At 40.3% G+C, this 24,995-nt stretch overlaps 1 protein-coding gene across 1 annotated transcript in view; it reads left to right on the top strand.

Annotated features, from left to right (window-relative positions):
- The window catches only part of KLHL4 (kelch like family member 4), a 91,435-nt gene that overhangs the window by 45,515 nt on the left and 20,925 nt on the right, over positions 1-24,995 (top strand). Inside the window, exons 2-4 of the mRNA XM_019536178.1 lie at positions 20,815-20,988; positions 21,444-21,580; positions 23,039-23,235. Coding sequence (XP_019391723.1) covers positions 20,815-20,988; positions 21,444-21,580; positions 23,039-23,235 — 508 coding nt within the window. The remainder of the gene's footprint in view (positions 1-20,814; positions 20,989-21,443; positions 21,581-23,038; positions 23,236-24,995) is intronic.

Raw genomic sequence — 24,995 nt, 5'->3', positions numbered from 1 at the left:
AAAAAAACATCCACAGCAGGGATCTTGACACAGAATTTTGGTGATGAGGCAACCAGCATCTGTATGGCCAAAGCCTCCACCTCTCACCCCACAACTGCTGAAAAATGTCTCCAATGGGGATGTCAACCCAGGAATTCTACAATGGCAGCTATATTAACCTCCTTTGTGTTGGCTCTGCCAACCCAGTGGCTCTAGAACAACATAAGAAGATGTCTGAAGCATTAGCTTAAGTATGCCACTGTATTTTATCGTATGTGTCATTCAGATTTTTTTAGTGACCTCGAATAGGATGAAATTTCCACATCACATAGGAATGGAGAGTACAGTATAAGCTAAACAGAAACTAATCCTGTTCTCTTGATATACGTGTGCTGAAAAAGCAAATGTGACACAGTTACCAGTGTTTAATTTTCTGCCTTCAGAAAAAAATATTTGAATAAGCCTGAGTTTGACTGCCAAAAGGTTGGCTCCATACTGATTAATTTTAAATTATATTAATATGAATACCCAGCTAAGCATTTTATAATCTCTGTGCCCACATATAAGGTTATATGTATACCACCAGGATTCTTATTTATACCTCTCCATGCACACACCCTGCCAGTTGTTTTACCCATACCTTTATTGACAGATCACCACTTCCTTTTGTCTGCAACTCTGAGAAAAATTTCTTCCTCATGGCTCACACCCCATGATTATTCTGCAAATATTAAGTAGTTCTTTGCTAACAACAATTACACTTCAGTATAAGCTGTGCACCAAAGAAATGCATTCATCATTATATTTTTGTGTATGATTGTTATTCTCTAATGTTATCAGATCCATTGTAGTATTACAAAGGATTAGGCAATTGTAGTGAATAGGAGTGTACTGCTTTAGTAGTAATTTTCAGTAATAAAATATTTTTACTAGTCTCGTGCATATGAATTTTATTTAAAAGCTGTATAAAATATTGAATGCTTAAGTACACATAATTATGGATGTTATGGTATATAGATACTGCTAACTGTAGGGTTTCTCTTTTGGTATCAAAATCGAGCATTTATTCCTATTTTTTCTGCATCCAGAGTACAATATTTGTTCTATCAAATATGTACTTCATCGAGTCCTGTCCATGACCAGTTCTCAGTGCGCTTTATTCATTAGCATAAATATTTAATTCTTTTATCCACAAAAAGATTGCAAAAGAGCAGGAATAGTTATAACAGTTTTAATAAATGTAACCTTATAATAGACAGTACATGGTCATGACAGACAGGGAGTAATAACTTATGTAAATAACTTCTTGGACCAAGAATGTTCTTTTAATATTTGACTTTCCTACTGTATTGGACAAAGAATGACAACAGTTTCAATGACTATTCTCTTAGTCTTCATCACCATTAGTACTAACCTCATGAAAAGGATAGGGCCAGTTGGTGGGTAAATCTGGCAATGCAGACATGATGAGATCAGAAAATTGCAGACTTTTCCCATTTTGTAATTTCCCTGACCTCCACTTAACTTATATTTGTATCATTTGTTTTCCAGTTCCTCGGCAAATAATGGGTATTTTATACAATGTACAAAAGATCAGAGCACAGATGTGTCCATTGTAGAGCAAAGTCATATCACCACAATACTAATGAAGAGACATACATATTTTATTTTCTCTAATACATTTTTAACATTATCATTCTATTATGTTTGTGAATACAATATATAGTGAAAAAAACACATAAAAGTGGCAATAATGAGGAAGCTTATAATCTTTCAATAAAACTAAATAAAAAAGAAATCACATCAATTACAGATAGAGACCTACCAAAATTGTGATTTCATAGAAAATATGTAATCCAGCATCCAGCCCACAAAAAAAAAAGAGAAAACTTATGGAAAATAAAATGTTGGTTCCCCTGAGGGAGTCAGCAGTTTTCATGGTGCTGTGGCCTGGCCCCACAGTCTGCCAGGGAGGAAAGGGGGAGGCTGCCAATGCATAGGGAAGCTCAAGATGGCTGGTACTGCCACCCCTCACTACTGATTGGCAATGCAGGCTGTCTGTTAAGTAGCTCCACCCCTCTCCACCAATCAGCGTAGACTGTCTGGATAGCTGCCCATGGACACCCCCACTACCAGCCCCACACTCAATGCAGATACATCTCAGAAGAACAACAATTTTTATTCCCCTTACATCAAACAGACCCCCCTCTCCTTTCCTACCCAACAAACAGAGCTCCCCTCCTCATTCCCCCTTCTCCCAACAACAGAACCCCTCCACCACCCACCCCACCCACCAACAATAAAACACCCTCTTCTCCATGCAAACTATTTACAAGGTTGTGTGTGTGCTGTCCTATTGTGGGGGCCATGGAATGGGGACACCTAGGGGGCAGAACCCCAGGACAGGTGGCCAGCACCCTGGCCTCTGGCTATTCCCTTGTGGGTGAACATGCCATGGTGAGTCTGGCAGGCAGGGGGCTCACACCAGTGTAAAGATGGCTGGTGGTCCCCCGGTGTGGGTGGCTCCCCCTCCAGCAGCCAGTGTCCAGGGCCAGCATGTGGTCCTGGTCCTGCTGCAGGCAGCTCTGTCTCTGTGCCCAAATGGATCTAGAGTGAGTGGGGGGCCTGGGCCCAGGTGGCATTGGATTTCCACCCAGCCCCTTTGGGCCTACTGCTGAGTAGTGGATGGCTGCCAGGGGACAGGTGCAGATAGGATTAGGGACCAGGCAGTGGGTAGCATGAAGGCATCTGCCAGGGCCACCTTCCCACAAGGATCCTCTCTGGGGAGGTGCCCCAGGGTCATCCCCCACCCCCGGCACTGGCACTGGCCCCCAAGTGTTACCCTGCTTTGCATGTTATAGACACTGCACAAGGAGCTGTTTGCATGAACCAGGGGGGTGCCCGAACCACTATGTCCTGCTGCTGTTGATTGCCATGGTGCCCCTTGCAAACCTTTGTACTTGGCATGGGATCCTGAGCTTTGATGGTGAAGGGGGACAAGCCTGGGCTGCCCTGCAACCTCTTCTGATGCCTGGAGGGCTACCTATGACTGTTCTACATGTCCCTGTTCCCTGCAGCTGAGGAAGACATTGTTGCTGGCATCAACACATTCCTTGATGTGTGAGAGACCCATGCCCACCTAGCTATGGGGGTACAGACTGATCTATAACATTTTGTACTGTCTTCCACCTCCCTGAATGCTATGTAGGGGGAACCCAGAGACCAGGGGAGTGCAGGTGGGCCAGGGAGTGGAGGCAGGGGGCTGGGGGCAGGGGCAGGGGCAGAGGCAGTGAGGGCCCTCCCCGCACTATGGGGCTTACCATGCATTCAGGGCTGGCATGGTCAGTGGCTCCACTCAGTCCCGGCTGGTGGCAAATGGCGTGCAGCTCTGGCCAGACACTTTGGATGGCAGGGCATGGCATACAGGTGCCTGGGCAGACCCCCCTCTCCCCCATGGAGCAGCTAGCACTGCTAGCAGCTGGCAGTGACATGGCTGACAGTGAACCATGGCTGGGGCTGAGGTGAGGAGCTGTTGATGCAGGCACTGGCACTGGTGCTGTTGGAGGCCAAATCGCAGGTGCTTGGTGGGATGGGCTGCTGTCATCCTGAGGGGCCCTCCCCCAGTGACCCAACACTGTGGGAATGGGGCATATTTAGTCTGGAGAAATGAAGACTAAGGGAGGATTGAATAGCAGCCTAGGTGATTTCTGAAAGGTGGTTCCAAAGAGGATGGAGCTAAACTGTTCTTGCTAGTGGCAGATGACTGAACAAGGAGCAATGGTCTCACATTGCAGCAAGGGATGTTTAGGTTAGATGTTCGGTAAAACTTTCTCACTAGGAGAGTAGTAAAGAACTGGAACAGGTCACCCAGAGATGTTGTGGAATTTCTATCCTTGGAGGTTTTTAAGACCCAGCTGATCAAATCCTTGGCTGGGATGATATAGTTGGAGATGTTCCTGCTTTAAGCAGGGGTTGAACTAGATGACCTCCTGAGGTCTCTTGCAACCCAAATTTTATATGATTCTATGAAAAGATAAGTTACTGCTATTTTCTCCTAAATTAAGTAGGCTTATAACTTTTATAGTCTAAATAAAATCTTCTGAATGGGATCAGGGTAAGATATATCACTCTTTGTGTTACACTGGACATGTCTGCACATGAAATTAATGCACAACAATGAATCCAGTATATTTCTTTTAATCACAACACTGAATGTCACTCTCCCATTATTCTACTTGGACTGTTTTATTTCTCCTTCAGTCTATTACAAATATTTTATGACAAAAGAGATGTAAAATATGTCATTAATAAATATCTTGGGTGTACTGTGGGGATTATGTGACAGCAGATTTAAAAGATGGGTAGGCAACATTTTTTGGTCGGAGTGCTGAAAACCCCCACAATGCCTACCTTGGAAGGTGCTGGAGTGCTGGCATGCCAGAAAAACAAAATGAAGGCAAGAGTTACATAACAGGATGCCCTGCATGTGCCCCTTGCCCCCCAGCCAAAGCCCCTGCACCCCAGCCCTGCTGCCCTGTGGCTGGCAGCAGCTACCCAAAGGTGCAGCCAGAGGACTCCAAACAGCTGTGCCAGGCTCTGGAGCCCTGGCATCAGCTCCATACTGGTGTGTGCACCTGCACATCAGAGTGGGTGGTGGGGGAGGGGCCGTAAGCCTTGAGGTGGGCTGCGCTGCCCTGCTTTCTGCTCTGAGGTGCCTGTGCAGTCATTACCAGCACAGACCTGATGCCAGAGCTGTGGAGCTCAGCACAGCTGCTTGCAGGCTGCCCGCTGCTTGCTGCAGCTGCCCAGAGCCCAGGCTGGCTACAAACAGCTGCCTTGGGGTCTGGAGCCCAGTCACCAGCTCTGTGCTGGGAGCAGGACAGAGACCGGGCTTGTGCTGCCTCAGACCTCTCACCCAGTGTCTGCTCTGATGCATGGGTGCAGAAGCTGGTATGGATCTGATGCCAGGGCTCCAGAGCCCAGCAGAGCTGTTTAGCACCTCCTGGCTGTAGCTGGCCCTGGATCTGGGTAGCTGCTGTAAGCCACAGAGCCTGAGCTTCTCCCAGCAGGCATCTGGGACACTGCAAGCCCTGCTAGGAGAAGCCTGGGCTCCAGCAGGTACCCAGAGCTGGATATGGCTGTGGCTTGCCAAGCAAAATGGCCTCGCATGCCATGCCCAGCACACGTGCCAAGGGTTGCTGACCCGTTTTAGAAGATACTCATTCATTGTTATTGAACTGAGCAACCAGCTTCTATTTTTTACATTTGCATATATGTTACTCTAAGCCATCAATGAAGTGAGTGTATGGTTTCCAGGAGGACCAAAATTTGTCCCCTTGTTCATCTTGGGTGTGTCTACATGTGCTATTACTGCACATGAGGTAATTGCAGAGTTTATTGCTCTGTTTATTGCTCCTGGGTGTGCCGTTTGAGTGTGCTTCTTGGAACAATTAATAGCAGAGCAATAAGCCCTACAGGTTATTCATGTTGTAGAAGTAATTAGCTTACTTGACTAGAAAAACAGACAAAGACCAGACATGCTGATACTGCTTAATTCAGTTAAATATTCTGAGATAAGGAATCCTGCACACCTTGGGTTATCCTTAGGTTATCTTGATATCTTGCCCTGTGCATAGATAGTTTAAGTAAACTTCCTAAATGTCTGTGTAATTTACTATTGTTTTGTTTCTCCAAGGTGTATTTTTTATCTCTTTCTCTGTCTTAAGTGTAAATACACTTGTAACTTTAAAGAGTCTGGGAAATCCTTTGAAGCAGACAAGTGGGTGATTCCCCTTGCTGTATGGAATTATCCCTGTGATCACAGTATAGCCCTAGATAAAGAAAAGCTGGCTCTGTCAGTTCTGATTCAACCACAATGTGAAGTTTGATTTCTTCCACAATGTTCAGTGTGTGGAGGCACACTGGAGCAGCCCTGGGCTGGTAAGGAGCCCCAGTCAGCCTGCAAGCCCAGGACTGCTCCCCCCCAGCTCAATGTGCTGCAGAGGGAAAGCCTGGGTCACAAGGGAACTTCAGTGTGGGGTTGGCTGGCAGGCAGCCCCTGCCCTGAAGAACCCTTGTGCCCCAGCAAGCCTCTCCAGCATCTACACATGCACTGCTGTGGATTTTTTTACTCTGTAGCAGGATAGTACCTACATTTACAAGTACTATCCTGCTGCAGAGTAAATTAGTTTATTCCAGCCTAATAGGTTAAAGACAGTGAGACATTTTCTTCAGACTTGATTAGTGTACTGTGCAGTAAACATCTTGTGTAGGCACGCCCCCTGTGTAGTACCTTAGTTCTACTAATTTCAAAGGGACTACTAAAGGATAAATAAGAGTTGATGTACAATGCAGTCTGGCTTATAGCATACTGCACACTAAAGCATGCTAAATACAGTACAAAGAAAAAGAAACAATGGTCCCTGCCTCCAAAACATTACATACAATATTTTGAATTTTATCAAATGTTCCTAAGATTATTCCTTTCCTTGAGATACCTGCATTTTGATTATTGGAAGAGAATGTTTTGTAGCACTCATATTTTTTTCTCCACCTGTATAACTTGTTATCTTAGACAGCTACTCAGTTTTATTGGAAGATTTACTGAATCAGAAAACAGCACATAATTTATACCTTATTTGAAATAGCAAGAAAGAAACAATAGCATAACTGTTGGAATGTAATAAGTGAAATAGTAAGGTAGGTAGGGTTGAAACTAAAATATTAAAATATGTTGTGGTGAAAGGAAAATTGAGACATATGAAGCTCATAAGCAAGAATAGCTTTTAAAGTGCCTTGTTATAACTTTGTTAATGAAACCAAAAAGGTAAGAGTGCTATGCAGTGACCACCTTTTAATAACTTCCATTTTACTGATTCTTTTGTGGCGCTAAAATAATAATCATATAAAATAATAATCTTATAATCAATAAATCTAGATTAGTCCAGAATAACACAAGACAATAAGTAGTTTCAATGGTTCAGTAATATGAAACCTGGCAAGACAAAGATTTTACACATCACAAACTCTTATCACCATACTTACTGGAATTTAAAACAACCCTGACTATAACATGACATGAGTAATTAGACTCTATATATGGAAAACTGAATTTGCTATAATTTTCCAGGTATAGAACCTAAGTATTGAAGGTTTACCTTGAATTTTTGTCCCTATCGCTGCTACAGTGCTACTGCCTCTTTGCCTTCTGCCTCCTGCAACTTCTTTGCTCTGTATCCCTTTCCCCACCTCTTTACTGCCAGGCCCTGCTCTCCCTATGCGTGTGGAAGTGAAGGCAATTATGAATACACTGACCTTGAAATAAACATAGCTTTAGTAATTTGCATACAAGTAAATTATTGCAGGTACCCATAGACTTAGTGCATCTAGAATTGATGCATTTTACTTTTTCTGAAACTGTGGCAAGCTTTAGTTCAGGGTCTTGATAAACACACTTTTAAGCAGCACTCTTGTACCAACTTAGAAGTGGTACAAACTGGGTGCATCTACACGTGTGCTTTACTGTGAAGTTGTCTAATTAGTTCTACAGTAAGGCATTTACATGTGCACTGGTATTAGGACACAGTAAATTAATTAACTCCACCACAGTTAATTACAGTACCATCATAGACAGTACTATCCTTTGGCAGATTATGTGTGCTGAAATGCACATGTAGATGGTGACAGGGCTGGCTGGGGCATGAGGATGTTAAGATGTGGCAGCTGCCTGCCACCTAGGCATTCACTTTAGCATTCTTGTATCCCAGCCAGCCCCTCCACTACCTGATGCCATCCCTGCTGCTCCCACCCTGGGGCTGCCATCCCTGCTGCCATCTCTGCTGCCACCCTGGGGCTGCTCCTCCCCAGCTTAAACTGCTGTGGTCCTAGGTACACATGTAGACACTACCTGGGAGCAATTGACTCCAGTGCAAACTGCACTGAACTTCACATTGCTTTAATGGCATATGTAGATGCACCCAGTACGCGTCGCATTAGTCCAAAGCCCAAAGGCTCACAATTTATCATATAGTTCATTGGGCTGGGCCCTGGCAGAGTCAACAGTGTTTCAAGCCATGCTGACCCCACAGCTCAGCACTGCTCAGTATGTATGTGGAATCCAGATACTACCCCCCACACCTGCCCTTCAAAGATCCACATGCTAATTAGTCTCCACTCATGACTTGGGTGTTATTCTCATGAGTCCTGGGTTTCTCCAAAAATTATCAGTAGATGAGGTGCAGGGAAAGCTGGTTCAGCTCCACCACACGGAGAGTGGGGCCACACTAATCATATGCAGCAGGCTGAGAGACAGAGGGATTCTGGGTGAAATGTTGAGGGCCCCAGTTGGTGATGCTTGCCAGATAGTTATGGCTGGTGAAGAAACTGAAATCATTGGAAACTGGAAAGAATGACATAGCTCAGCTGTTGGAGTGAAGAGGAAGTCAAAATGTAGTCAATGCAGTAGCTCCCCACTACTTGAAAAAGTTAACACTGAAGGGGGTTGCCCATAATAGGCATTATCATATATCTTATTCACATAGGCTGCACTAACCTATCCTTGTGGTAGGTTCTCATCAGTATGTTTGCCCAATATGGGCCATGTATTTCATAGTGATGCACAGGGTTGGCTGCATAGTTAATCAGTTTCATTGTTGGTTTCCATTGCTGAGCACATCACAATTTTGTCAGCAGTTTAATGATAAACAATGCATTTAATGAGTTTTCTTTGTATGTGAATATAAGGTGAGGGGCTCCCCCCCATGCTGATTGGGGGGAACCTCATCTTGTATTCGAGTAAATACCATAATTCCTATATGGGGTATTTAATTTACCACATACTTGTATGAGCAGGTCTCATGGTTAATGTATTTTAAATTTCACTTACAACTGTTCATAAAATGGATGCTCTTCAGAAAACTGACAAGATGCTTCTCAATGCTTGATTTTACTTAAATGTTAATTCATGAGCTAAACATTACAGTAGTAAAGCAGCAGGCAGCCTCTTAATTGGAGGTATTTACTATGAAATAATCTGATGAAGGAAGACTACCAACTATGTCACAAGAGGGCAGTTAGTGTAAATTGTGTGATTTCACTAGAATTTAGGCATACCTAGAATGTTTGCTAAAATAGACAGTTTGATTAAATTAAATCAGTAGCTTCTGGTACTGGACGCAGTTTGACTGTGGTGGCACAGAATTTCATGTCAGCAAATTTACTTTTCTTTGCAAGGTAAATTAACCTGTCTAAACTCCATTCTACCTTGACAAACCTGCTAAGTAGCTTCTAATAAGCAGCTCAAGAAGCAGTGTTCAGCATAGGTGCATCTCAAAATATGCAAGATGTATCATTTTTATCTAATTTTCCCTAAAGATAGAAATATATTACATCATGAAATCCTGAAAATACATTTTATAAATCAAGAGAATAGTATTTTCCTGTAGTGCATTAGAAATGCACTCATTGCAGATTAGCTAAAACCATTATTTAGATTAAAAGAATGAAGCAAATGTTCAGGCAGAAAATACTACTTCTAAATTTCTTCAATAGCATTAATATTGTATCAGCATAATATTAAATGGAATACTCTGGTTGAAAGTTACTCAGCAGAGAATTATCTATGTATGTATCTATTCAGGTGCTAAAACTTTTTAACACAGAGATTTTAAAAAGAACAATTTATCACACTTTAAAACAACAATTAAGGCTCATGCTCAGAACATAATCAGTCTGAAATAATTATTTTGGGAAATGATACTTGCAGGGACAGGATTTTCAGGAGATTTAGTGCAAAAGATAGCAGATAATTGTATGGACCTCATGCTGTAAAGTCTAGGGTCTATAAACTGAGTATTTTTCTACCAGTAGAATCTTCATTAATAAAGGATGCCCATGATAATTAAGCAAAGATTGCCTCATCAGGTTTGAATTATGCTGAACTCTAAAACTTCCCAAGGAAATAAATATATTTTCCAAGAAACATACCATCCTTTTCATTACAAATGGAATAGATGATTAACCATTCATCAGCCATATTCTAAAAAATAATAAAAAATAATAATGCATCTTTCAATCATATACCTCATGTTAGTTTCTTTTCATAAGTAACATCTTCCTAAAATTCTCTGTATTCTGAGTTCTCTGTATTTGGTGTTTTTGATATGCTAAGAAAAACTATATCATTATTCATTCCATTGTTCCATCTACTCAACAGATTGTAGTTACCACTCCAAAATGAATTAACTCTTAATACAAACCTGCTAGTAAAGCATTAATATCAACTACCAAAAAGAAGTGTTACAAAGCAGCATAGTTTCTAGAACTCTCTAGAAATATTTTACTTAAAAAAAGAAGAATGTAATGCTACCTACTTGGTTGCAGTTAAGGATGTGTCTGAATTTCCATTATATGCATTGTTTATGTTATGACAGTAAGGGTACGGGCTAGTCATTTAACTAGATATATACAGCGTTATGTCATAGCAAATACTTTTTTTCTAAATAAATTATAAAGAAATCTCAGGAATGAACAACTGACAGATACTGAATACCTTTGTGATACCTTGCAGCTTGAAAATTATTGCTTCAAAACACAACTGTATGACCCCTATGGCTGTTTTATTATCTTGAAGGATATCTTCTGTGAAACTGCTATAAGAATTAATCTTTTTTACTCTACTGGGTGAGTTTTACATACATCCTAGATAGAAATTTAGATATTATAGTAATAAGCATAACATAAGAACCAACATAAAACAGGATTTCTTAGTAGCATGTAGAAAATTTGAATCAGTGTTTCAAGAACCAATCTTATATGCTTTATATTTATTTAAAGGAGAAGGGGAAAAATGAAAGAGTTTAAACATGGCAGTCATACTGGTGAGAATAGTTGTTGATAAATTTTGTATTAAAAGCTCTGAAATGGATGTAGAAAAATTTGAAAACATATGAGAATAAAGGAAGAGACAAAACAAAACTTTAGAATGCATCTCACAAAGGAGAATTTTGTATGATTAATATAAAAATAAAGCAAAACCTATTTTAAATTGCAATATGCAAGTTTGACAAATCTATTTTAAATTGTAAGTTGGAAAGAAAATATTTCTAAAATAAAATTGCTTTAAATATTATTACATTTTAAAATATGATTTTTATTTACATATGAAATTTGATGTAAATGGTGGGAAATAAAGAGAAGAATCAAGGAAGTTCTACTTTGAAATGTAGTAAGTACTTCTAATAGATAGAGCAATGGTGATGCTTAGGGGATGTATGGGGGTGCAGATGAACCCCCTGAGAGCGCCAGTGTGCCCCACCAAGCTGTACTCCCCACTCAGGCGATGGACAGGCGGGGCAGGTGGGAACACTGGTGCTTCCCCTGTGAGTGCCAGCCAGAGAGTGTGAGTGCTGGATGTAGGCTGTGGCTGCTTCTAAAAGCACCCCAGCCACTTCCGGGAGTAGCACAGCTGCTTTTGGGAGCAGCACGGCCTCTTGTCGGTTGATAAGTTTTGCCGCAAGTTGCTGCCCCCCTGGTTGCTGACTGGTTGTTGAGGGGCACACACCACCCCTGATTAAGGTGGCACCAGTTGCTCATGAGTTAGAGTCTACTTCAATTTCTAATCCTTCAATCAGAGTACCTCCTGAGATGAGTGTACCAAAGTTGCCTATAATTACATTTTAGTGTTACCCTTCTGGCCATTTTTATAGAAGTAAATACCATATTTTCTTATGTATGTATGCCACCAGAATAATACATACCTTGTTTCTGAAAGGCAGAATGAAGAAAAAAATATCTTACTACAGAGGAAGGAATTGATTAGTAGCACCCAGGGAGCCAAGCCTGTTTTCTTTTCTGCTCCCTGTATATAATTGCAGATTTTACATTTGGTTTCACCTGGTAAGTAGCAGAATCTGCTCTTACCACATTCCTCAAATATAAAGTGCACTCAACTTTCCAGTAGCTGTTTTTCAGAGAAATGGTGTGTACTTTATGCAAGAATATAAGGTAAACCTAGGAACAGACACCATCTTTTCATACCATGTTTCTTGTAAAATCACAGTATCAAAATCATTAATAAAAGATTTCTACAATGGGTAAAATAATGTATTTGAAAACCCAACTGTTTCAAAACAAACAAACAAAAAATCTCACTTAGAAATGGAGCAATTTGATGCTTCTTAGGATCTAGTCAGTCTCTTGAATCCATAGATACTTTAGTAGGATTATCTTTGGTAGAAACTGAGGTTCTCAACAAGTTTATCATTTTCCTTTTTTGGAGAGGTAGGGTGTCTTTAACTTCCACCCCATTAAAGACACCTATACACATGCCAGACATTTGTAGCAATGCAAGATAATTAGCACAACTGGAGCAGACTTGATTAATCCCCACACTTCAAAATGGTGGTGCGGGCACCTTAACTAAAGCTCATTGAATGAGCTTTAGTTAAAGCAGCTTCACCACCATTTTGAAGTGCAGGATGTTGAATACATGTGATGCTACAGGTGCTTTATATTGGCTCTCAAAGCTGTTCTAAGTAAAGCACTCCCCATCCCAGACCACACATAAAGCCTCCCTAAGAGGACAATTTACTACCCTAGATATCATTAGGGGACTGACAGATAAATTCCTACAATCACCTCTCAGGGTAGCTATGTTTAGTTAAGCCTCTAAAGAAGTGCAGGCTGGATACATAAATTATTTTATTTTCTAATATATGAAGAGAAATACTAGTCTTTTGGATAAAAATAATGAACATTATATTTCATACAAAAAAAGGTATCTCATGGATAAAAATTATCAGCAACATATTTTTTCCTCATAAGCCATTTTTCTGTCTCTAATAAAGATATGTTTTATAAAAACAGAAAGATGTTTTTTGTTAATCAAATACTGAATCCATCACTTTATTAATTGTAATCTAATAAGCAATATTCATGGTTTTGTTTTGAGTCCTTTAAATTTTACACATGCCATTGTTCTATCTGATAATTAGCTCAAGCTGTGTCTGCTTATTTCTTAGATATTTTATGCCCTATAGCTCATCTAAATCTCTCCAAACTATGCAGTTGGTTCAATAAAAGATATCACCCATAAAAATCCTTGCCTCTTGGACATTTTCTGAACATCATTCACCTGAAATGAAAGGATGGATGAGTAGATACCACCCAATACCCCTATCTGCAATATTACAGATCATTAAATTTTGTCATTACCCTTTCTCGATTCTGATCACTTATTGAGAAAATATTCATATGAACTTTTGGCATTTAAGGGCCAATAACTCATGTTATATTTTTCTGACTATCTTGTTTAGGGTCTTTATTCTATTGATCAATTTGGATAACTTATTTCTGGTGTATTTATTTTCTAAAGTAACAGTTTAATTCTGTACCCAATGCTAGGATTTGATTGATTCTCAGCTAAATGGTAAAGAATCTGAACAGAGATTTCCAAAGACAAGTAGGATATTTAATCATTAGGTTTTATGACCATTTGCCACTGGTCCAACTGTGCAATTCTGGCAACAGCATGGGTAGACTTATATGAAAAAGGAAGATTAATTACTCTGTCTTTAATATTCTCATTCAAATTTTCAAAATAGTGCAATGTGTTAGTTTCCTAAACATTTAGTCAGCTAATTTGTCTGGAATTATATGATCTTTGTTTAATTGCTTCCTGATCTGGTTCTATTTCATGGTGTAATTTTAAGTCAAATGAAGAGAGCAATGAGCAGTCAGAGAAAAAAAATCAAACAAAATTAAAGCAGAAAATAAATGCATATTAAACTAACATTCATACTTGCTTTCAAAAATTAAATCCTTATGTTAAGCTTTAGATACAAACTATGTGAAAATATCATTACAAAAAACCCCAGTCACAACAGTTTGGGATTTTTGGTAGATCATCAGCCCATAAAACATCACATTTCTACAAGCATCACAATACTTACAATCTATTTTGGACACAATCTGTTATTTTTGTCAAGCAGAAAAACAGTATCTTGGTGGTGTCATTTTATCTGTATTTAAGTTCATAATCACTATAGAGTTTCTAGCTAATACTACTCTAAAATAATTGTAAGATGGAAATGTAAGAGTATTTTGAGGGAAAAAAACCTTGCAGGACTTTCTTAGTTTCATATTTTAACTACAAGTTTTACCATATTCAAAGATTTCCCTTGAAAATACAAGAAAACCAAAAATGATTAGGAGGCTGACTGGAGGGACTTATTTATGTAAAAGAGATTAGGAGAATGTAATATATAACAGCTTGGTGCAAAGATAGCTAAAAGGACTTGGTAGTCTTCAGGTACACGTATTTTCATAATACTTGAAAACCAAACAGTGAGAAGAATTCTATAACATAGTATAAAAGAGTGTACTTAAAAGTAATGCAATTAAATGAAAATTCCCCTTCTGTAAGTTCTGTTTTACTGTGGAATATTTATACTAGGAGACTAGACAAGCAACTACTAACACATTTTTCTCTTTTTAATTCTGAGTCATGCAACAGAAGAAGTGATGCTCTGCTGATTAATCTCCTATCCCTTCCAATACTGGTAACACATTCCATTCCAGAACCTAACTGTGGGTGTTTACTACAGGCCACCAAACCAAGGAGAGGCGCTTGATCTGGAGTTCTCTCAAAAAATGAGAGAGGCCGCGCATGCAAGGGACTTGGTTGTCATGGGTGACTACAAATCACCCAGACATAGATTGGGAGGAACAATCAGCTAGGTTGGATTGGTCATGTAGCTTCTTAACTGTAATCAAGGAGCTCTTTCTAACCCAGGAAGTGCAAGGGCCAACCAGAAGTACTGCTCTCCTAGACTTGGTTTTGGCCAAAGGAGATGAACTGGTGTGTGACTTGAACATTGAAGGTAGCCTGGGTGACAGCAACCATGAGCAAATTAGGTTCACTGTCTGCTGCAAGGTTGACAAATCAACTGGCAGGATTGAAGTTCTGGACTTCAAAAATGCTGACTTCAACAGACTCAGGGAATTAGTGTGAGGGGGCAATGCGGGAACAGGAACAGAAGGCAAATGGGGTGCATGAAGAATGGTTGTTCCTCAAAGACACGATCCTCAAAACATAAAAGAAAACCATTCCCAGGAAGAGGAAAGGTAGCAGAAGGGCTGGCAAGCCCTCTTGGTTCAGTAAGGACATTGCGGTCCTCTTGAAAAAGAAAAAGGTGGAAGCTAGAGGCAGTCCTTATGGAGGACTATACAACAGTGGTCTGCATTTGTAGAAAATGATCAGGAAAGCTAAGGCGGTGACTGAGTTTAAGTTAGCCAAGGGAGTCAAATACAATAAGAAGTCCTTCTTTAGGTACATAGGGAGCAGAAGAAAAAAAAATGGAAGCATGGGGCCCCTGCTTAACACCTTGGGCAGCTGGTAGCGGATACCCAGGAAAAAAATGAACTCCTGAATGCCCACTTTGCTTCAGTATTTCACCAGACCAAGGGGAAAGACAAGTGAGATAAGGATCACAGGGGGCATGATGGGAATGATAGCCTTCCCACTGTGGATGCAGAGTTGGTGCAAAACCAACTAGAAAAGCTAGACATTTATAAGTAAGCAGGACCAGATGAATGTCACCCAAGAGTGCTGATGGAGCTGGCTGAGGTCATTGTGGAACCCCTGGCAAAACTTTCAGAAATTGTGGCACACAGGGAGATCCCTGAGGATTGGAAGAGGGCCAACATTGTGCCCATCTTCAAGAAGGGGAAGAAGGAAAACCTGGACAACTATAGGCCAATTAGCGTAAGGTCCATCCCAGGGAAAATCCTGGATAAACTCATTAAAGAATCTATGTGCAATATGCTCATTGAAGGTAAGAGTCTGAACAACAGCCAGCATGGCTTTGTTGTGCGTAGTTCTTCTCTTACCAATCTCATCTACTTCTATGAGCATGTGTCTTGCCACCTGGACATGGGAAAGAAGGTCAACATTATATACCTTGACTTCCAAATGGCTTTTGATCTAGTATCTCATAATATCCTTGTAGAAAAATTGGAAGATTGGGGGCTTAACTGCTCAACAGTTCAGTGGGTGGAAAACTGGCTACATGGTACAACCCAGAGATCTCTCATGAATGGATCTGTTTCATCCTGGTGAGAAGTGGCCAGTGATGTCCCTCAGGGGTCTGTGCTTGGACTGGTGCTTTTCAACATCTTTATCAATGATTTGGATGTGGGGGTGGAAAGCTCGCTGGCTAAGTTTGTGCATGACACCAAGTTATGGGTAGCGTGGTCATGCCAGAAGATAGATTGCAGATACAGGCAGACCTGGAGAGGCTGGAGAGTTGGGCATATTGGAACCAGATAAAGTTCAATAGTTAGAAGTGTCAGGTGCTCCATCGGGGGACAAACAATTCCCAAAATACCTACAGGCTCGATGGCAACAATTTGACTTGTGCCATGACCAAAAGAGAGCTAGGGGTAGCAATTGACCATTGCATGGCAGTGCGATGCTGTGGCCAGCAGGGCAAGCAACATGCTGGCATGCATTAGCCATTGCATCTCTTGAAAAACTAAGGAAGTGATACTCTCACTGTACTCCACACTGGTGAGACCACAGCTGGAGTACTACATGCAGTTCTGGGTAAACCACATCAACAAGGATGTGGAAAAACTTGAGAGGGTCCAGAGAAGAGCCACCCATATGATTAGGCGACTTACAAGACAAGTCAGATGAGGAGAGGTTAAGGGATTGGATGTCTTAGGCTGAGAGGGGACTTGGTAGCCACTTACCGCTACATCAGGGGACTACATCAAGGACTCAGTGAACAGCTGATCACCAGGATACCCCTGGGGAAGACCAGGAGCAATGGATGCAAACTCCTGAAATGCCACTTCAGGTTCAGGTTCAATTCCAGGAATAACTCCTTCACAGTCAGGGTGTTCAGACTGTGGAATAAACTCCCTCCATTGGTGGTGAAAATCTTCAAAAGGAGCCTAGACAGTCACCTCACTGGGGTCACTTTACCCCTGTTGTCTTTTCCTGCCTAGTGCAGGGGGACTGGACCCGATGATCTATAAGGTCCCTTTCAGCCCCTAAAAATATATGAATCTATGAATCCATGGGAAATAAGAGTTTAGGTTCCAGATGCAGTCAATAGTTTAGCTGATAAATGCCCATGTGTGTGCACAGCTGCAGCACAGCATGCAAGCAAGGAGCAGAGGGGAGGGGAGAGGGAAGGAGTGTGTGGGGGGCAGATCAAAACCCCCCTCAGTGAAAGAGGAGTGGGACAGGGGCAGATGCTGCCCAGCTGGACAGAGCTGCAGCTCATATGGGAGGTGTGGGGGGGAGGACAAATGGCTCCTGCCACTGTACACCCCCAAGAAGGGCATGGGGGGGTGGCCTTGGATCTGCACAGGGCAGGGTGGCCAGGCTGCAGATGCAGGCTGGAGCTGGGGCTGCACTGGTCTTTTCTCAGTGGGGGGCTGGGCTTAGGGCAGGCTGGGAGGGTGTTATGAGAGCGCTACAGCCACCTCAAATTTTACCGTAGCTCCCGCCACCCATAGCTACCTTCCAGCACTGCTGCCACCTACCCCAAGCCCAGTCTGGCTCAACCCCTGCCAAGAACAGCCCCGCGGAGCCCCTGCTCCAGGCCACAACTGCAGCCCATCCTGCCCCATGCCTGCCCCAGCCCCTGCCCCACTTCCTCTCTCACCATGGGAGGGCATTGAACTGCTCCCCTATGCCCCTTCCCTCCCCCACCTTCCACCACGATACAACACACTTACCAACTTACCAGCTACACTGAGAGCAGCGACATGGAGGGGGGGTGGGAAGCGACCAGCTTATGCTAGACGCATCTGCACATCTTGGTGACTACACTGCACCATGTAAAAGTGAATTCATACTGCAAAAATAAAGGGTCACAATTAATTGGCTGTGCGTAACTGAAACCATGCAAAAAATACTGTGCAAATTGAGGCCCAACAGTATACTTCTTCCAGTTTAGGAAGTGGTCTACAGGACATTTGTAGTTTAGGTGTTCTTTTAGCATGCAGTAAAGACTGTAAGAAGGATACTTGAATACATCATTAGAAAAGCATTCTTCAGGACCAAAACACAACCCAACCTAAAACTATACTTTCACCAAGGTGTAGCTGGCTTTATTTCAGTGACGTTGCTGTAGCAAGAAAACCAGGGCCAAATCCAATTGTCCTTACTCAGTAAAAACTCCTAATTACTTTAATGCAAATGACTATGCTTTTGACTACCAATATAGTATTTAGCTTATTAGGTTCTATCATGAGCATGCAATGAGAAAGTTAGGAGGTTTGTTATCAAAAACAAGGAGGAACATTTATATCTCAGAACCACTGCCAGTATGACAATTTAGTTTTGTAGTAGCATTTAAGTTTAAAGAACATGGTTGCCCAATTTGCTCAGGTCTCTCTCTTTTTCTTTTTCACAGCTGTGTACAAGATAAACCAGCTGACAGCTGAAGCCAAACAATGTCAAACGAGAAATAAGGCACACTGTTATAACATTGACAGTAGTTAACCATTAAAGCCATTGAGTTAGCAAAGATATATTTGCCACCACCAGCAATTATTAAAAGAGATTGGATGTTTTTTCCACAAAAAAACCCCAACATGCTTCTACTCCAAACATGAAATTAACTCAGGGGAATTTTGAAAAAAAGTTTTTTGTTATATTCTAATGTAGACTAGATGCTAAAAGGGTCCTTTCAACTTTATAATCTATGATTTTTAGCTATCTCTTTAGTATACGTTTTACATTTTCCCCACACCTCTTATGAAAGCCAGAAGTCTCCTCTTGAGATGTCCAACTAGATTTATAGAGAGTTGTAAGTGATGGGGACATTTCTGCTTCAATAGGCAAATATCTAGGCTGGAAGTCTGCGTATCACTTGCCTGGTAATACTCTCATGGGACTTGCCACAGGCATAAGAGCAATGTTTCATCACTTTCTCCAATGAAGAAGCAGAAACAGATCCTGGGAAATGTCAAGTTTGATTAAAATTAAACTGTTACAATGTATAAGAAATTTACCACCACCAGCTCAGAATAATTACAGAAAACTTTACCTATTAAATCTAAAAATCTGTGGGTGAACTGAAAGCTGAGGCTGCCTATAATAATACAACAATAGTAGAAACCAGAATGCCAGCAGAACCTAAGATCCTCTTAAGGACTCAATGTGGCAACGATTTTCTCCTTGTCACTTGAACTCACTGTGATCAAAGAATCTGAATCCTAAAGTATAATTGTAATTTCTTTCTATCATTCTATTTCTACTCTATTCTTGAAACAAGATCATTCCCTTGAAAAAAAAGGGTAAAGGAAGGTATTCAGAGATGATTTTCTCCTCTGGCAGCAATTTGAATCTACCATTTTTGTCACTTTTTCTCATGCATGAAATGCAAGGGATTTGAATCACTATTTATCTGATGCTTCCCTTCTGAGTTCAGTCTTTTATTTTTATCTTTACAATACAGCGCATTTGGATTGATTGAATGGATAGGCATTCAATCAAATACATAACATAAGGTTCAGTCAAACACAGAGCTGTACAGTGATTGGAACTGGGGATAATTCATTTTCTGATGGATTTGAAATTGGAAAGAATGGAAATGGTTGAACTTCATTCTTAATCAACTATGGCAGCTATGGCAAATTGGTTAGTGAATTAATTATGCTAGATGTCAGTCATGGTTGGGTATATACCCCTCTTCAACTGGTCCTTAAGTAGTCAAATTAATCATGGGTGCAACTCCACTGTATTTAAAGGTGTTATGGCAAGGATTGATTTTCCTCCATACATTCAATGAAAAGGCAAGTATTTGTGAAAAGACTGTTCCACAAACTTGAATCAATATGTGTGCACTATAAATGTAGTATAATATAAATGTATTGCATGCATATATCTCTGTGTGTGTGTGTGTTTGTGTGTATATATATATATATATGCGGTATATAAGTTGTGAGCACATGCACACAATGTAGACAGAAGTAAAAATTCTCTGAATGGTAATAAGGGGTCAAGAATAAATACTCTCTCTTGTCAGATCCTGGATCTACAGAAGCCAGGGGAACTAACCACTAAATTTAGTAGTGCAGAATTAGGTGCTAGATATACTGTATTACATTGTATTTTTTAGGAGAGTCAATGATTTCTTATGGTGATCTTTTATTGGACCAACTGTATTTCTGGGATAGAGTTAGACAAGTTTTTGAATGCTAGACATTCTTCATCAGGTCTGACAAGAACACAAGATAATGCTTCATTTGGTTTGCTCTGGTTAGACCTGATGAAAAATGTCTTGTATTCAAACGCTTGTCTAACTCTATCCCAGCCTTACAGTTGGTCCAATAAAAGATATCACCCTAAGAAATCTTGCCTCACACAGTTTCTGGAACATCACAGCTACAACATCACTCCTACACTACCATTGTATTTTTAAATAATAGATCACAAAAAGTTTTTATAAGAGGTCCCTGTTTTACAAATGTAAAAACTGAAGGGTGAGGAGGTGAATCCCATTCCCACTGTCAGTCAGCCATTACAGAGTGAAAATTAGAACCCAAGTCCCCTGAGTCCCAATACAGTGCTCAACCCATCAACCATCATGACTTTTGTTTCCTTATCTTAGAAAACGACATTAAAGTAAGGAGTAAAACTTTAAACTTTCAGCATAACCAACAGAAAGAAATGGGAAATGACCCTTTAAGTCTAGTATTATTGGATCAATACTCTTTAAGAATTTCTGTTATACTGCAATTTCTGTAACTCAGGTAAAGATAAAGTGAAAAGTGGATTCTGTCCTATTATGCTCCAGCAACTCTCTCTCTTTACAGAATTTCAATAACAAACTGTTCACCAACTGTAATGAACACCGGTGGCTCAGATGAATACTTCCAATCTGCAAATCATGCAGAACAGACGTTTCGCAAAATGGAGAACTATCTCCAGCAAAAGCAGCTGTGCGATGTTCTTCTCATTGTTGGAGAACACAAGATTCCAGCTCACAGGTAGAATTCCTCTTCCTTTTTACAGGCTTTAAAGCCTGACATTTCCAAAAGCTAAAATAATATATGCTCCTATGTTGCCTCTAATTAGTTATGAATGAAGAGGTATAATAATTAGGTCATCAACCAAGGTAACTAATGTGATCACAGCTTCATAGTCACTATTGTAAATAGAAAGAAATTCAAAGATGAACCAGTAAAATCCATTTCTTTTCTCCCTTCCTACAGTCAAGCTTTAGAGAGACCAGTGAAGCAAAACAGCACAACCAAGCACTCTGAAAGAAAATTAGATTACTTAATTATCTTTTGAGCTTCACTCCCTACCAATGAAATATTCTAGTCTTACAAAATGCATTTCTATTGCACACTCATATGTATTGTATAACGGACTGAATTTCATGCTTTCTATTTAGATTACCAACTAATTTACATTTTCCTTAAAATGCTTTTATTTCAAGGTTGGTTCTTAGTGCCGTATCTGATTATTTTGCGGCAATGTTTACTAATGATGTGAGAGAAGCAAAACAAGAAGAAATCAAAATGGAAGGGGTAGACCCAGATGCACTAAAGGCTCTGGTGCACTATGCTTATACAGGTAATTCCTAAATCTTTTTTTTTTATTCTGTAAAGAAAGGTAAAAACTGTCACATATGCAAATAATTTTTCACTTCACACATTTTATATTAGGGTTTAGATATACAAATAGTTCATGGGAAATGTATTCATGAAATGCACTATCAGCTGGAGATGATAAATTAAGAAAAATAACTCTTATTCTGAGGAAAAATAAAAATACATATATGATCAATATGGCAGGACAGTGACTGCTTGTTTTCCAGCTATACTATTATCCTTTTTCATTATTCACCATACCCGTCTACCAGCCTCAACATTTTCTTCTAGTATAATCCATAGTCAACAGCTAAAAAAGACCAAACCAGAGAACTGTGAAATTATCCTTTCCCTGATGCTCTGAAATGTTCATGGGAAAATGCTGTAAAAGGGAAATCTGTTACTATAGTGTATAATCCAATTTAAAAAATCCACATTATTCCAGGATATACAAACTCTGGAAGGATGTAGATACCGGCTCTTTGGCAAACCATACTAGCCAGATAAAAGCTCACTCCACCATAGAAGCCAACCCCCTCCCTCCCCCAAACTGTCCAAGCTTTTAAATGTGCATGTAATGTGTCTCTTTCCTCATGACTGTGCCTTGGATAGAAAATTACTCTCCCAGAATATAGCAGTTTATTTACATCTAGAACAATGCCCTTTGCACGCACTCTGGTATGGAGATGTGCTGTCTCCCACTCAGCCAAATGTTATCTGCATTTTTAGGCGAGCTTTTCTGTTTTATTACATAATCCCCACTACTATAATCTGCCACTCCATTCTCTATTCTCTCTATTCTCTCCCTCTCAAACTCTCACTCACTAACTGGTTTGTTTGAATGAGATGCCTTTTTGCAAACAGTAGCTTCATAATGGGAGCACTGGATGATGAAGAACTGTGGTTCCTATCCAGGTGCTAGACTGCTAGTGCTTTAAAGGTAAAAATAAGTAAAAGTAGATGTTAAAAGGGTCCTTGTGTTAGCAGATTACTCAACATGCTGACGTTTGAATAGAAATACTAACAAAATAAGACAGTTCCCAGTTTCCAAGAAACCTTAATTCTACTAATTTTTGAATATGTGACTTTGCAACCTCAATAATGATGTTTATCGAAGTTTTGTATGTTGCACACAAGTCTAAAAAATCTGTGTTTTTTAAATTTTTAAACGATCTATGATCATTACCTCTCTTTTCCTTATTTCACCTTTCAAAGCAGAATTAGGCCTAATATAAAATTAGGCCCAGTATAATAGTTAAACTCATTATCTGTGCATATATACATCCATAGCTGGTCAAATGTTTATGAATTATAGCACCTATTAGTCTCATGAACTTTCAGATGAGGAAAGTTATTGAGAGAAAATGCAAAAAGAGACAGCTACAGAGGAAATAACTGGCAAATGAATTAACTGATCAATTCCTTTATGTCAACCATACAGGTATATTAGAATTGAAGGAAGACACTATAGAAAGCCTGCTAGCTGCAGCTTGTCTTCTACAACTGTCACAAGTCATTGAGGTGTGTTGCAACTTTCTTATGAAGCAACTCCATCCTTCAAACTGCTTAGGAATTCGCTCATTTGGAGATGCTCAGGGTTGCACAGAACTCCTGAAGGTGGCACATACTTACACTATGGTAAGATAAAGAATTCAAAGTGCTTGAAACAATAATGTTAAGAAGGCATGTGAATATTGTACTGGCTCTTGCAAAATAAATGGGTGACAGACAGAAGGTGAAACTTCAGATCAGCAGAACTCTTCATTTTGTTTAGCAACAATTGAAATTTCTTTTACAATGCAAAGATGGAATATGGTATTTAAAATAAAGGCAGGAATGAAACAACATATTACTTGTATTAGTGTTACTTGTACAGTAGTCCCACAACAGTCCAAAATCTGCTATATTCCAAGAGATTGGAACCTTCCTCCCCAGCTATTTCTTTTGCTGTAGATAGTATTATCAACTACACCCCTTTAAAAGCATGGCAGCTAGGGGTAGGGCAAATATCTGGGAGGGAAGGGAGCAGGCAGAGGGTGGGCAAGTGATAGTGCGTGCAGGCAGCTGGGGGTGGGGGGGAGAGGGGTGACAAATGGCAGGAGAGACAGGTGGCAGGGAGACGGAGACAGAAACAGATACTGGGGGCAAGGAATGGGGGGAAGGTGTGGGTGTCTGGCTGCTTTCTCTTCCAACACTTTCCCTGTTGTAGTGGTGGGGCACAAATTTAATAATTGTTTTATATACATGGAAAATTATAAATTTCTTATAATTTTCCAGGCAAGGTTCTTTGGGTAAATCTGATAACTTTTATTAGAACAACTTAAATAGTTGGAAAAAATAATTAAGCAAGCTTTTGGGTTCAAAAACTCTTCATCAGGCTAAGGAAGTTTCAGCAGTTGGTACGTGCTCTTCCTGGATGGAATGAAAAGTAAAGAAGCCAGTGGCTGGGCTGGTATGCATACAAGCTGGCAGTCAGTGAAGATGTAGATTGAGAAGTCAATGGGTGAGAGACAGGCTGGGAGAGGGGGAGAGAAGGGGGATGAATAGTAGAGAGGTACCTGGGGGATTCAAATGTCAGGCAGGTTATAATGTGTCATAAATCCAATGTCTATATTTAGTCCATGATTTTTAGTATCCAGGAGGTTGATGAAGTGCATTTCATAGGCTCGTCTCTGGGAAGTGCTTTGTAAATTTCCTTTGAGGATTAGAACTGAAAGATTGGGGAGATCACTTCATCAACCTCCTTCATCAACTTCACTTCATCAGCTTCCTGGATACTACAAATCATGGACTAATAGACATTGGATTTATGACACATTATAACCTGCCTGACATCGGACTCCTCAGGTACCTCTCTACTGTTCATCCCCCTTCTCTCTCTCCCCCCCACCCCTGCATTGACTCCTCAATCTACATTTTCATCCCCCTTCTCTCTCCCCGCCCACCCATTGACTCCTCAATCTACATTTTCACTGACTGCCTATCTTGTATGCCTGTTCTGATAAACAGATTATGGTATATTTGAAAATAAAATGTTGTCTTGACTTCCTGCTTCTGTTCCACTTGCAGGTATTTTAATATCAGTTTTACAAATCTGATTTATAAAAGAAATTTAGAAAACATGCAAATGCTTCTGTCCTGATTCAGGACATGACTCTAGGAGTCAGGAGTATTCAATTCTACACCCAATTTTTGTCAATGATCCAATGTATAAACCTGTTCAAAACTACTTATGAACTGGTTTTCAGATATGCAACCATAACATTAAAATTCATTAGTCTATAAAATGGGTATCACTTGGACATACAGAATTTAATTTTTTTTAATGAAAAATCCTGTTATTAATATAAACTAAAATAAACTTTAAAACATACTGTCAAGTAGGTTAAAAATAGAGA

The sequence above is a fragment of the Crocodylus porosus genome, unplaced genomic scaffold, assembly GCF_001723895.1.
Source record: "Crocodylus porosus isolate Cpor-Errol unplaced genomic scaffold, CroPor_comp1, whole genome shotgun sequence".
Taxonomy (NCBI): Eukaryota; Metazoa; Chordata; order Crocodylia; family Crocodylidae; genus Crocodylus; species Crocodylus porosus.
This window is presented reverse-complemented; position numbering and strand designations above follow the sequence as displayed.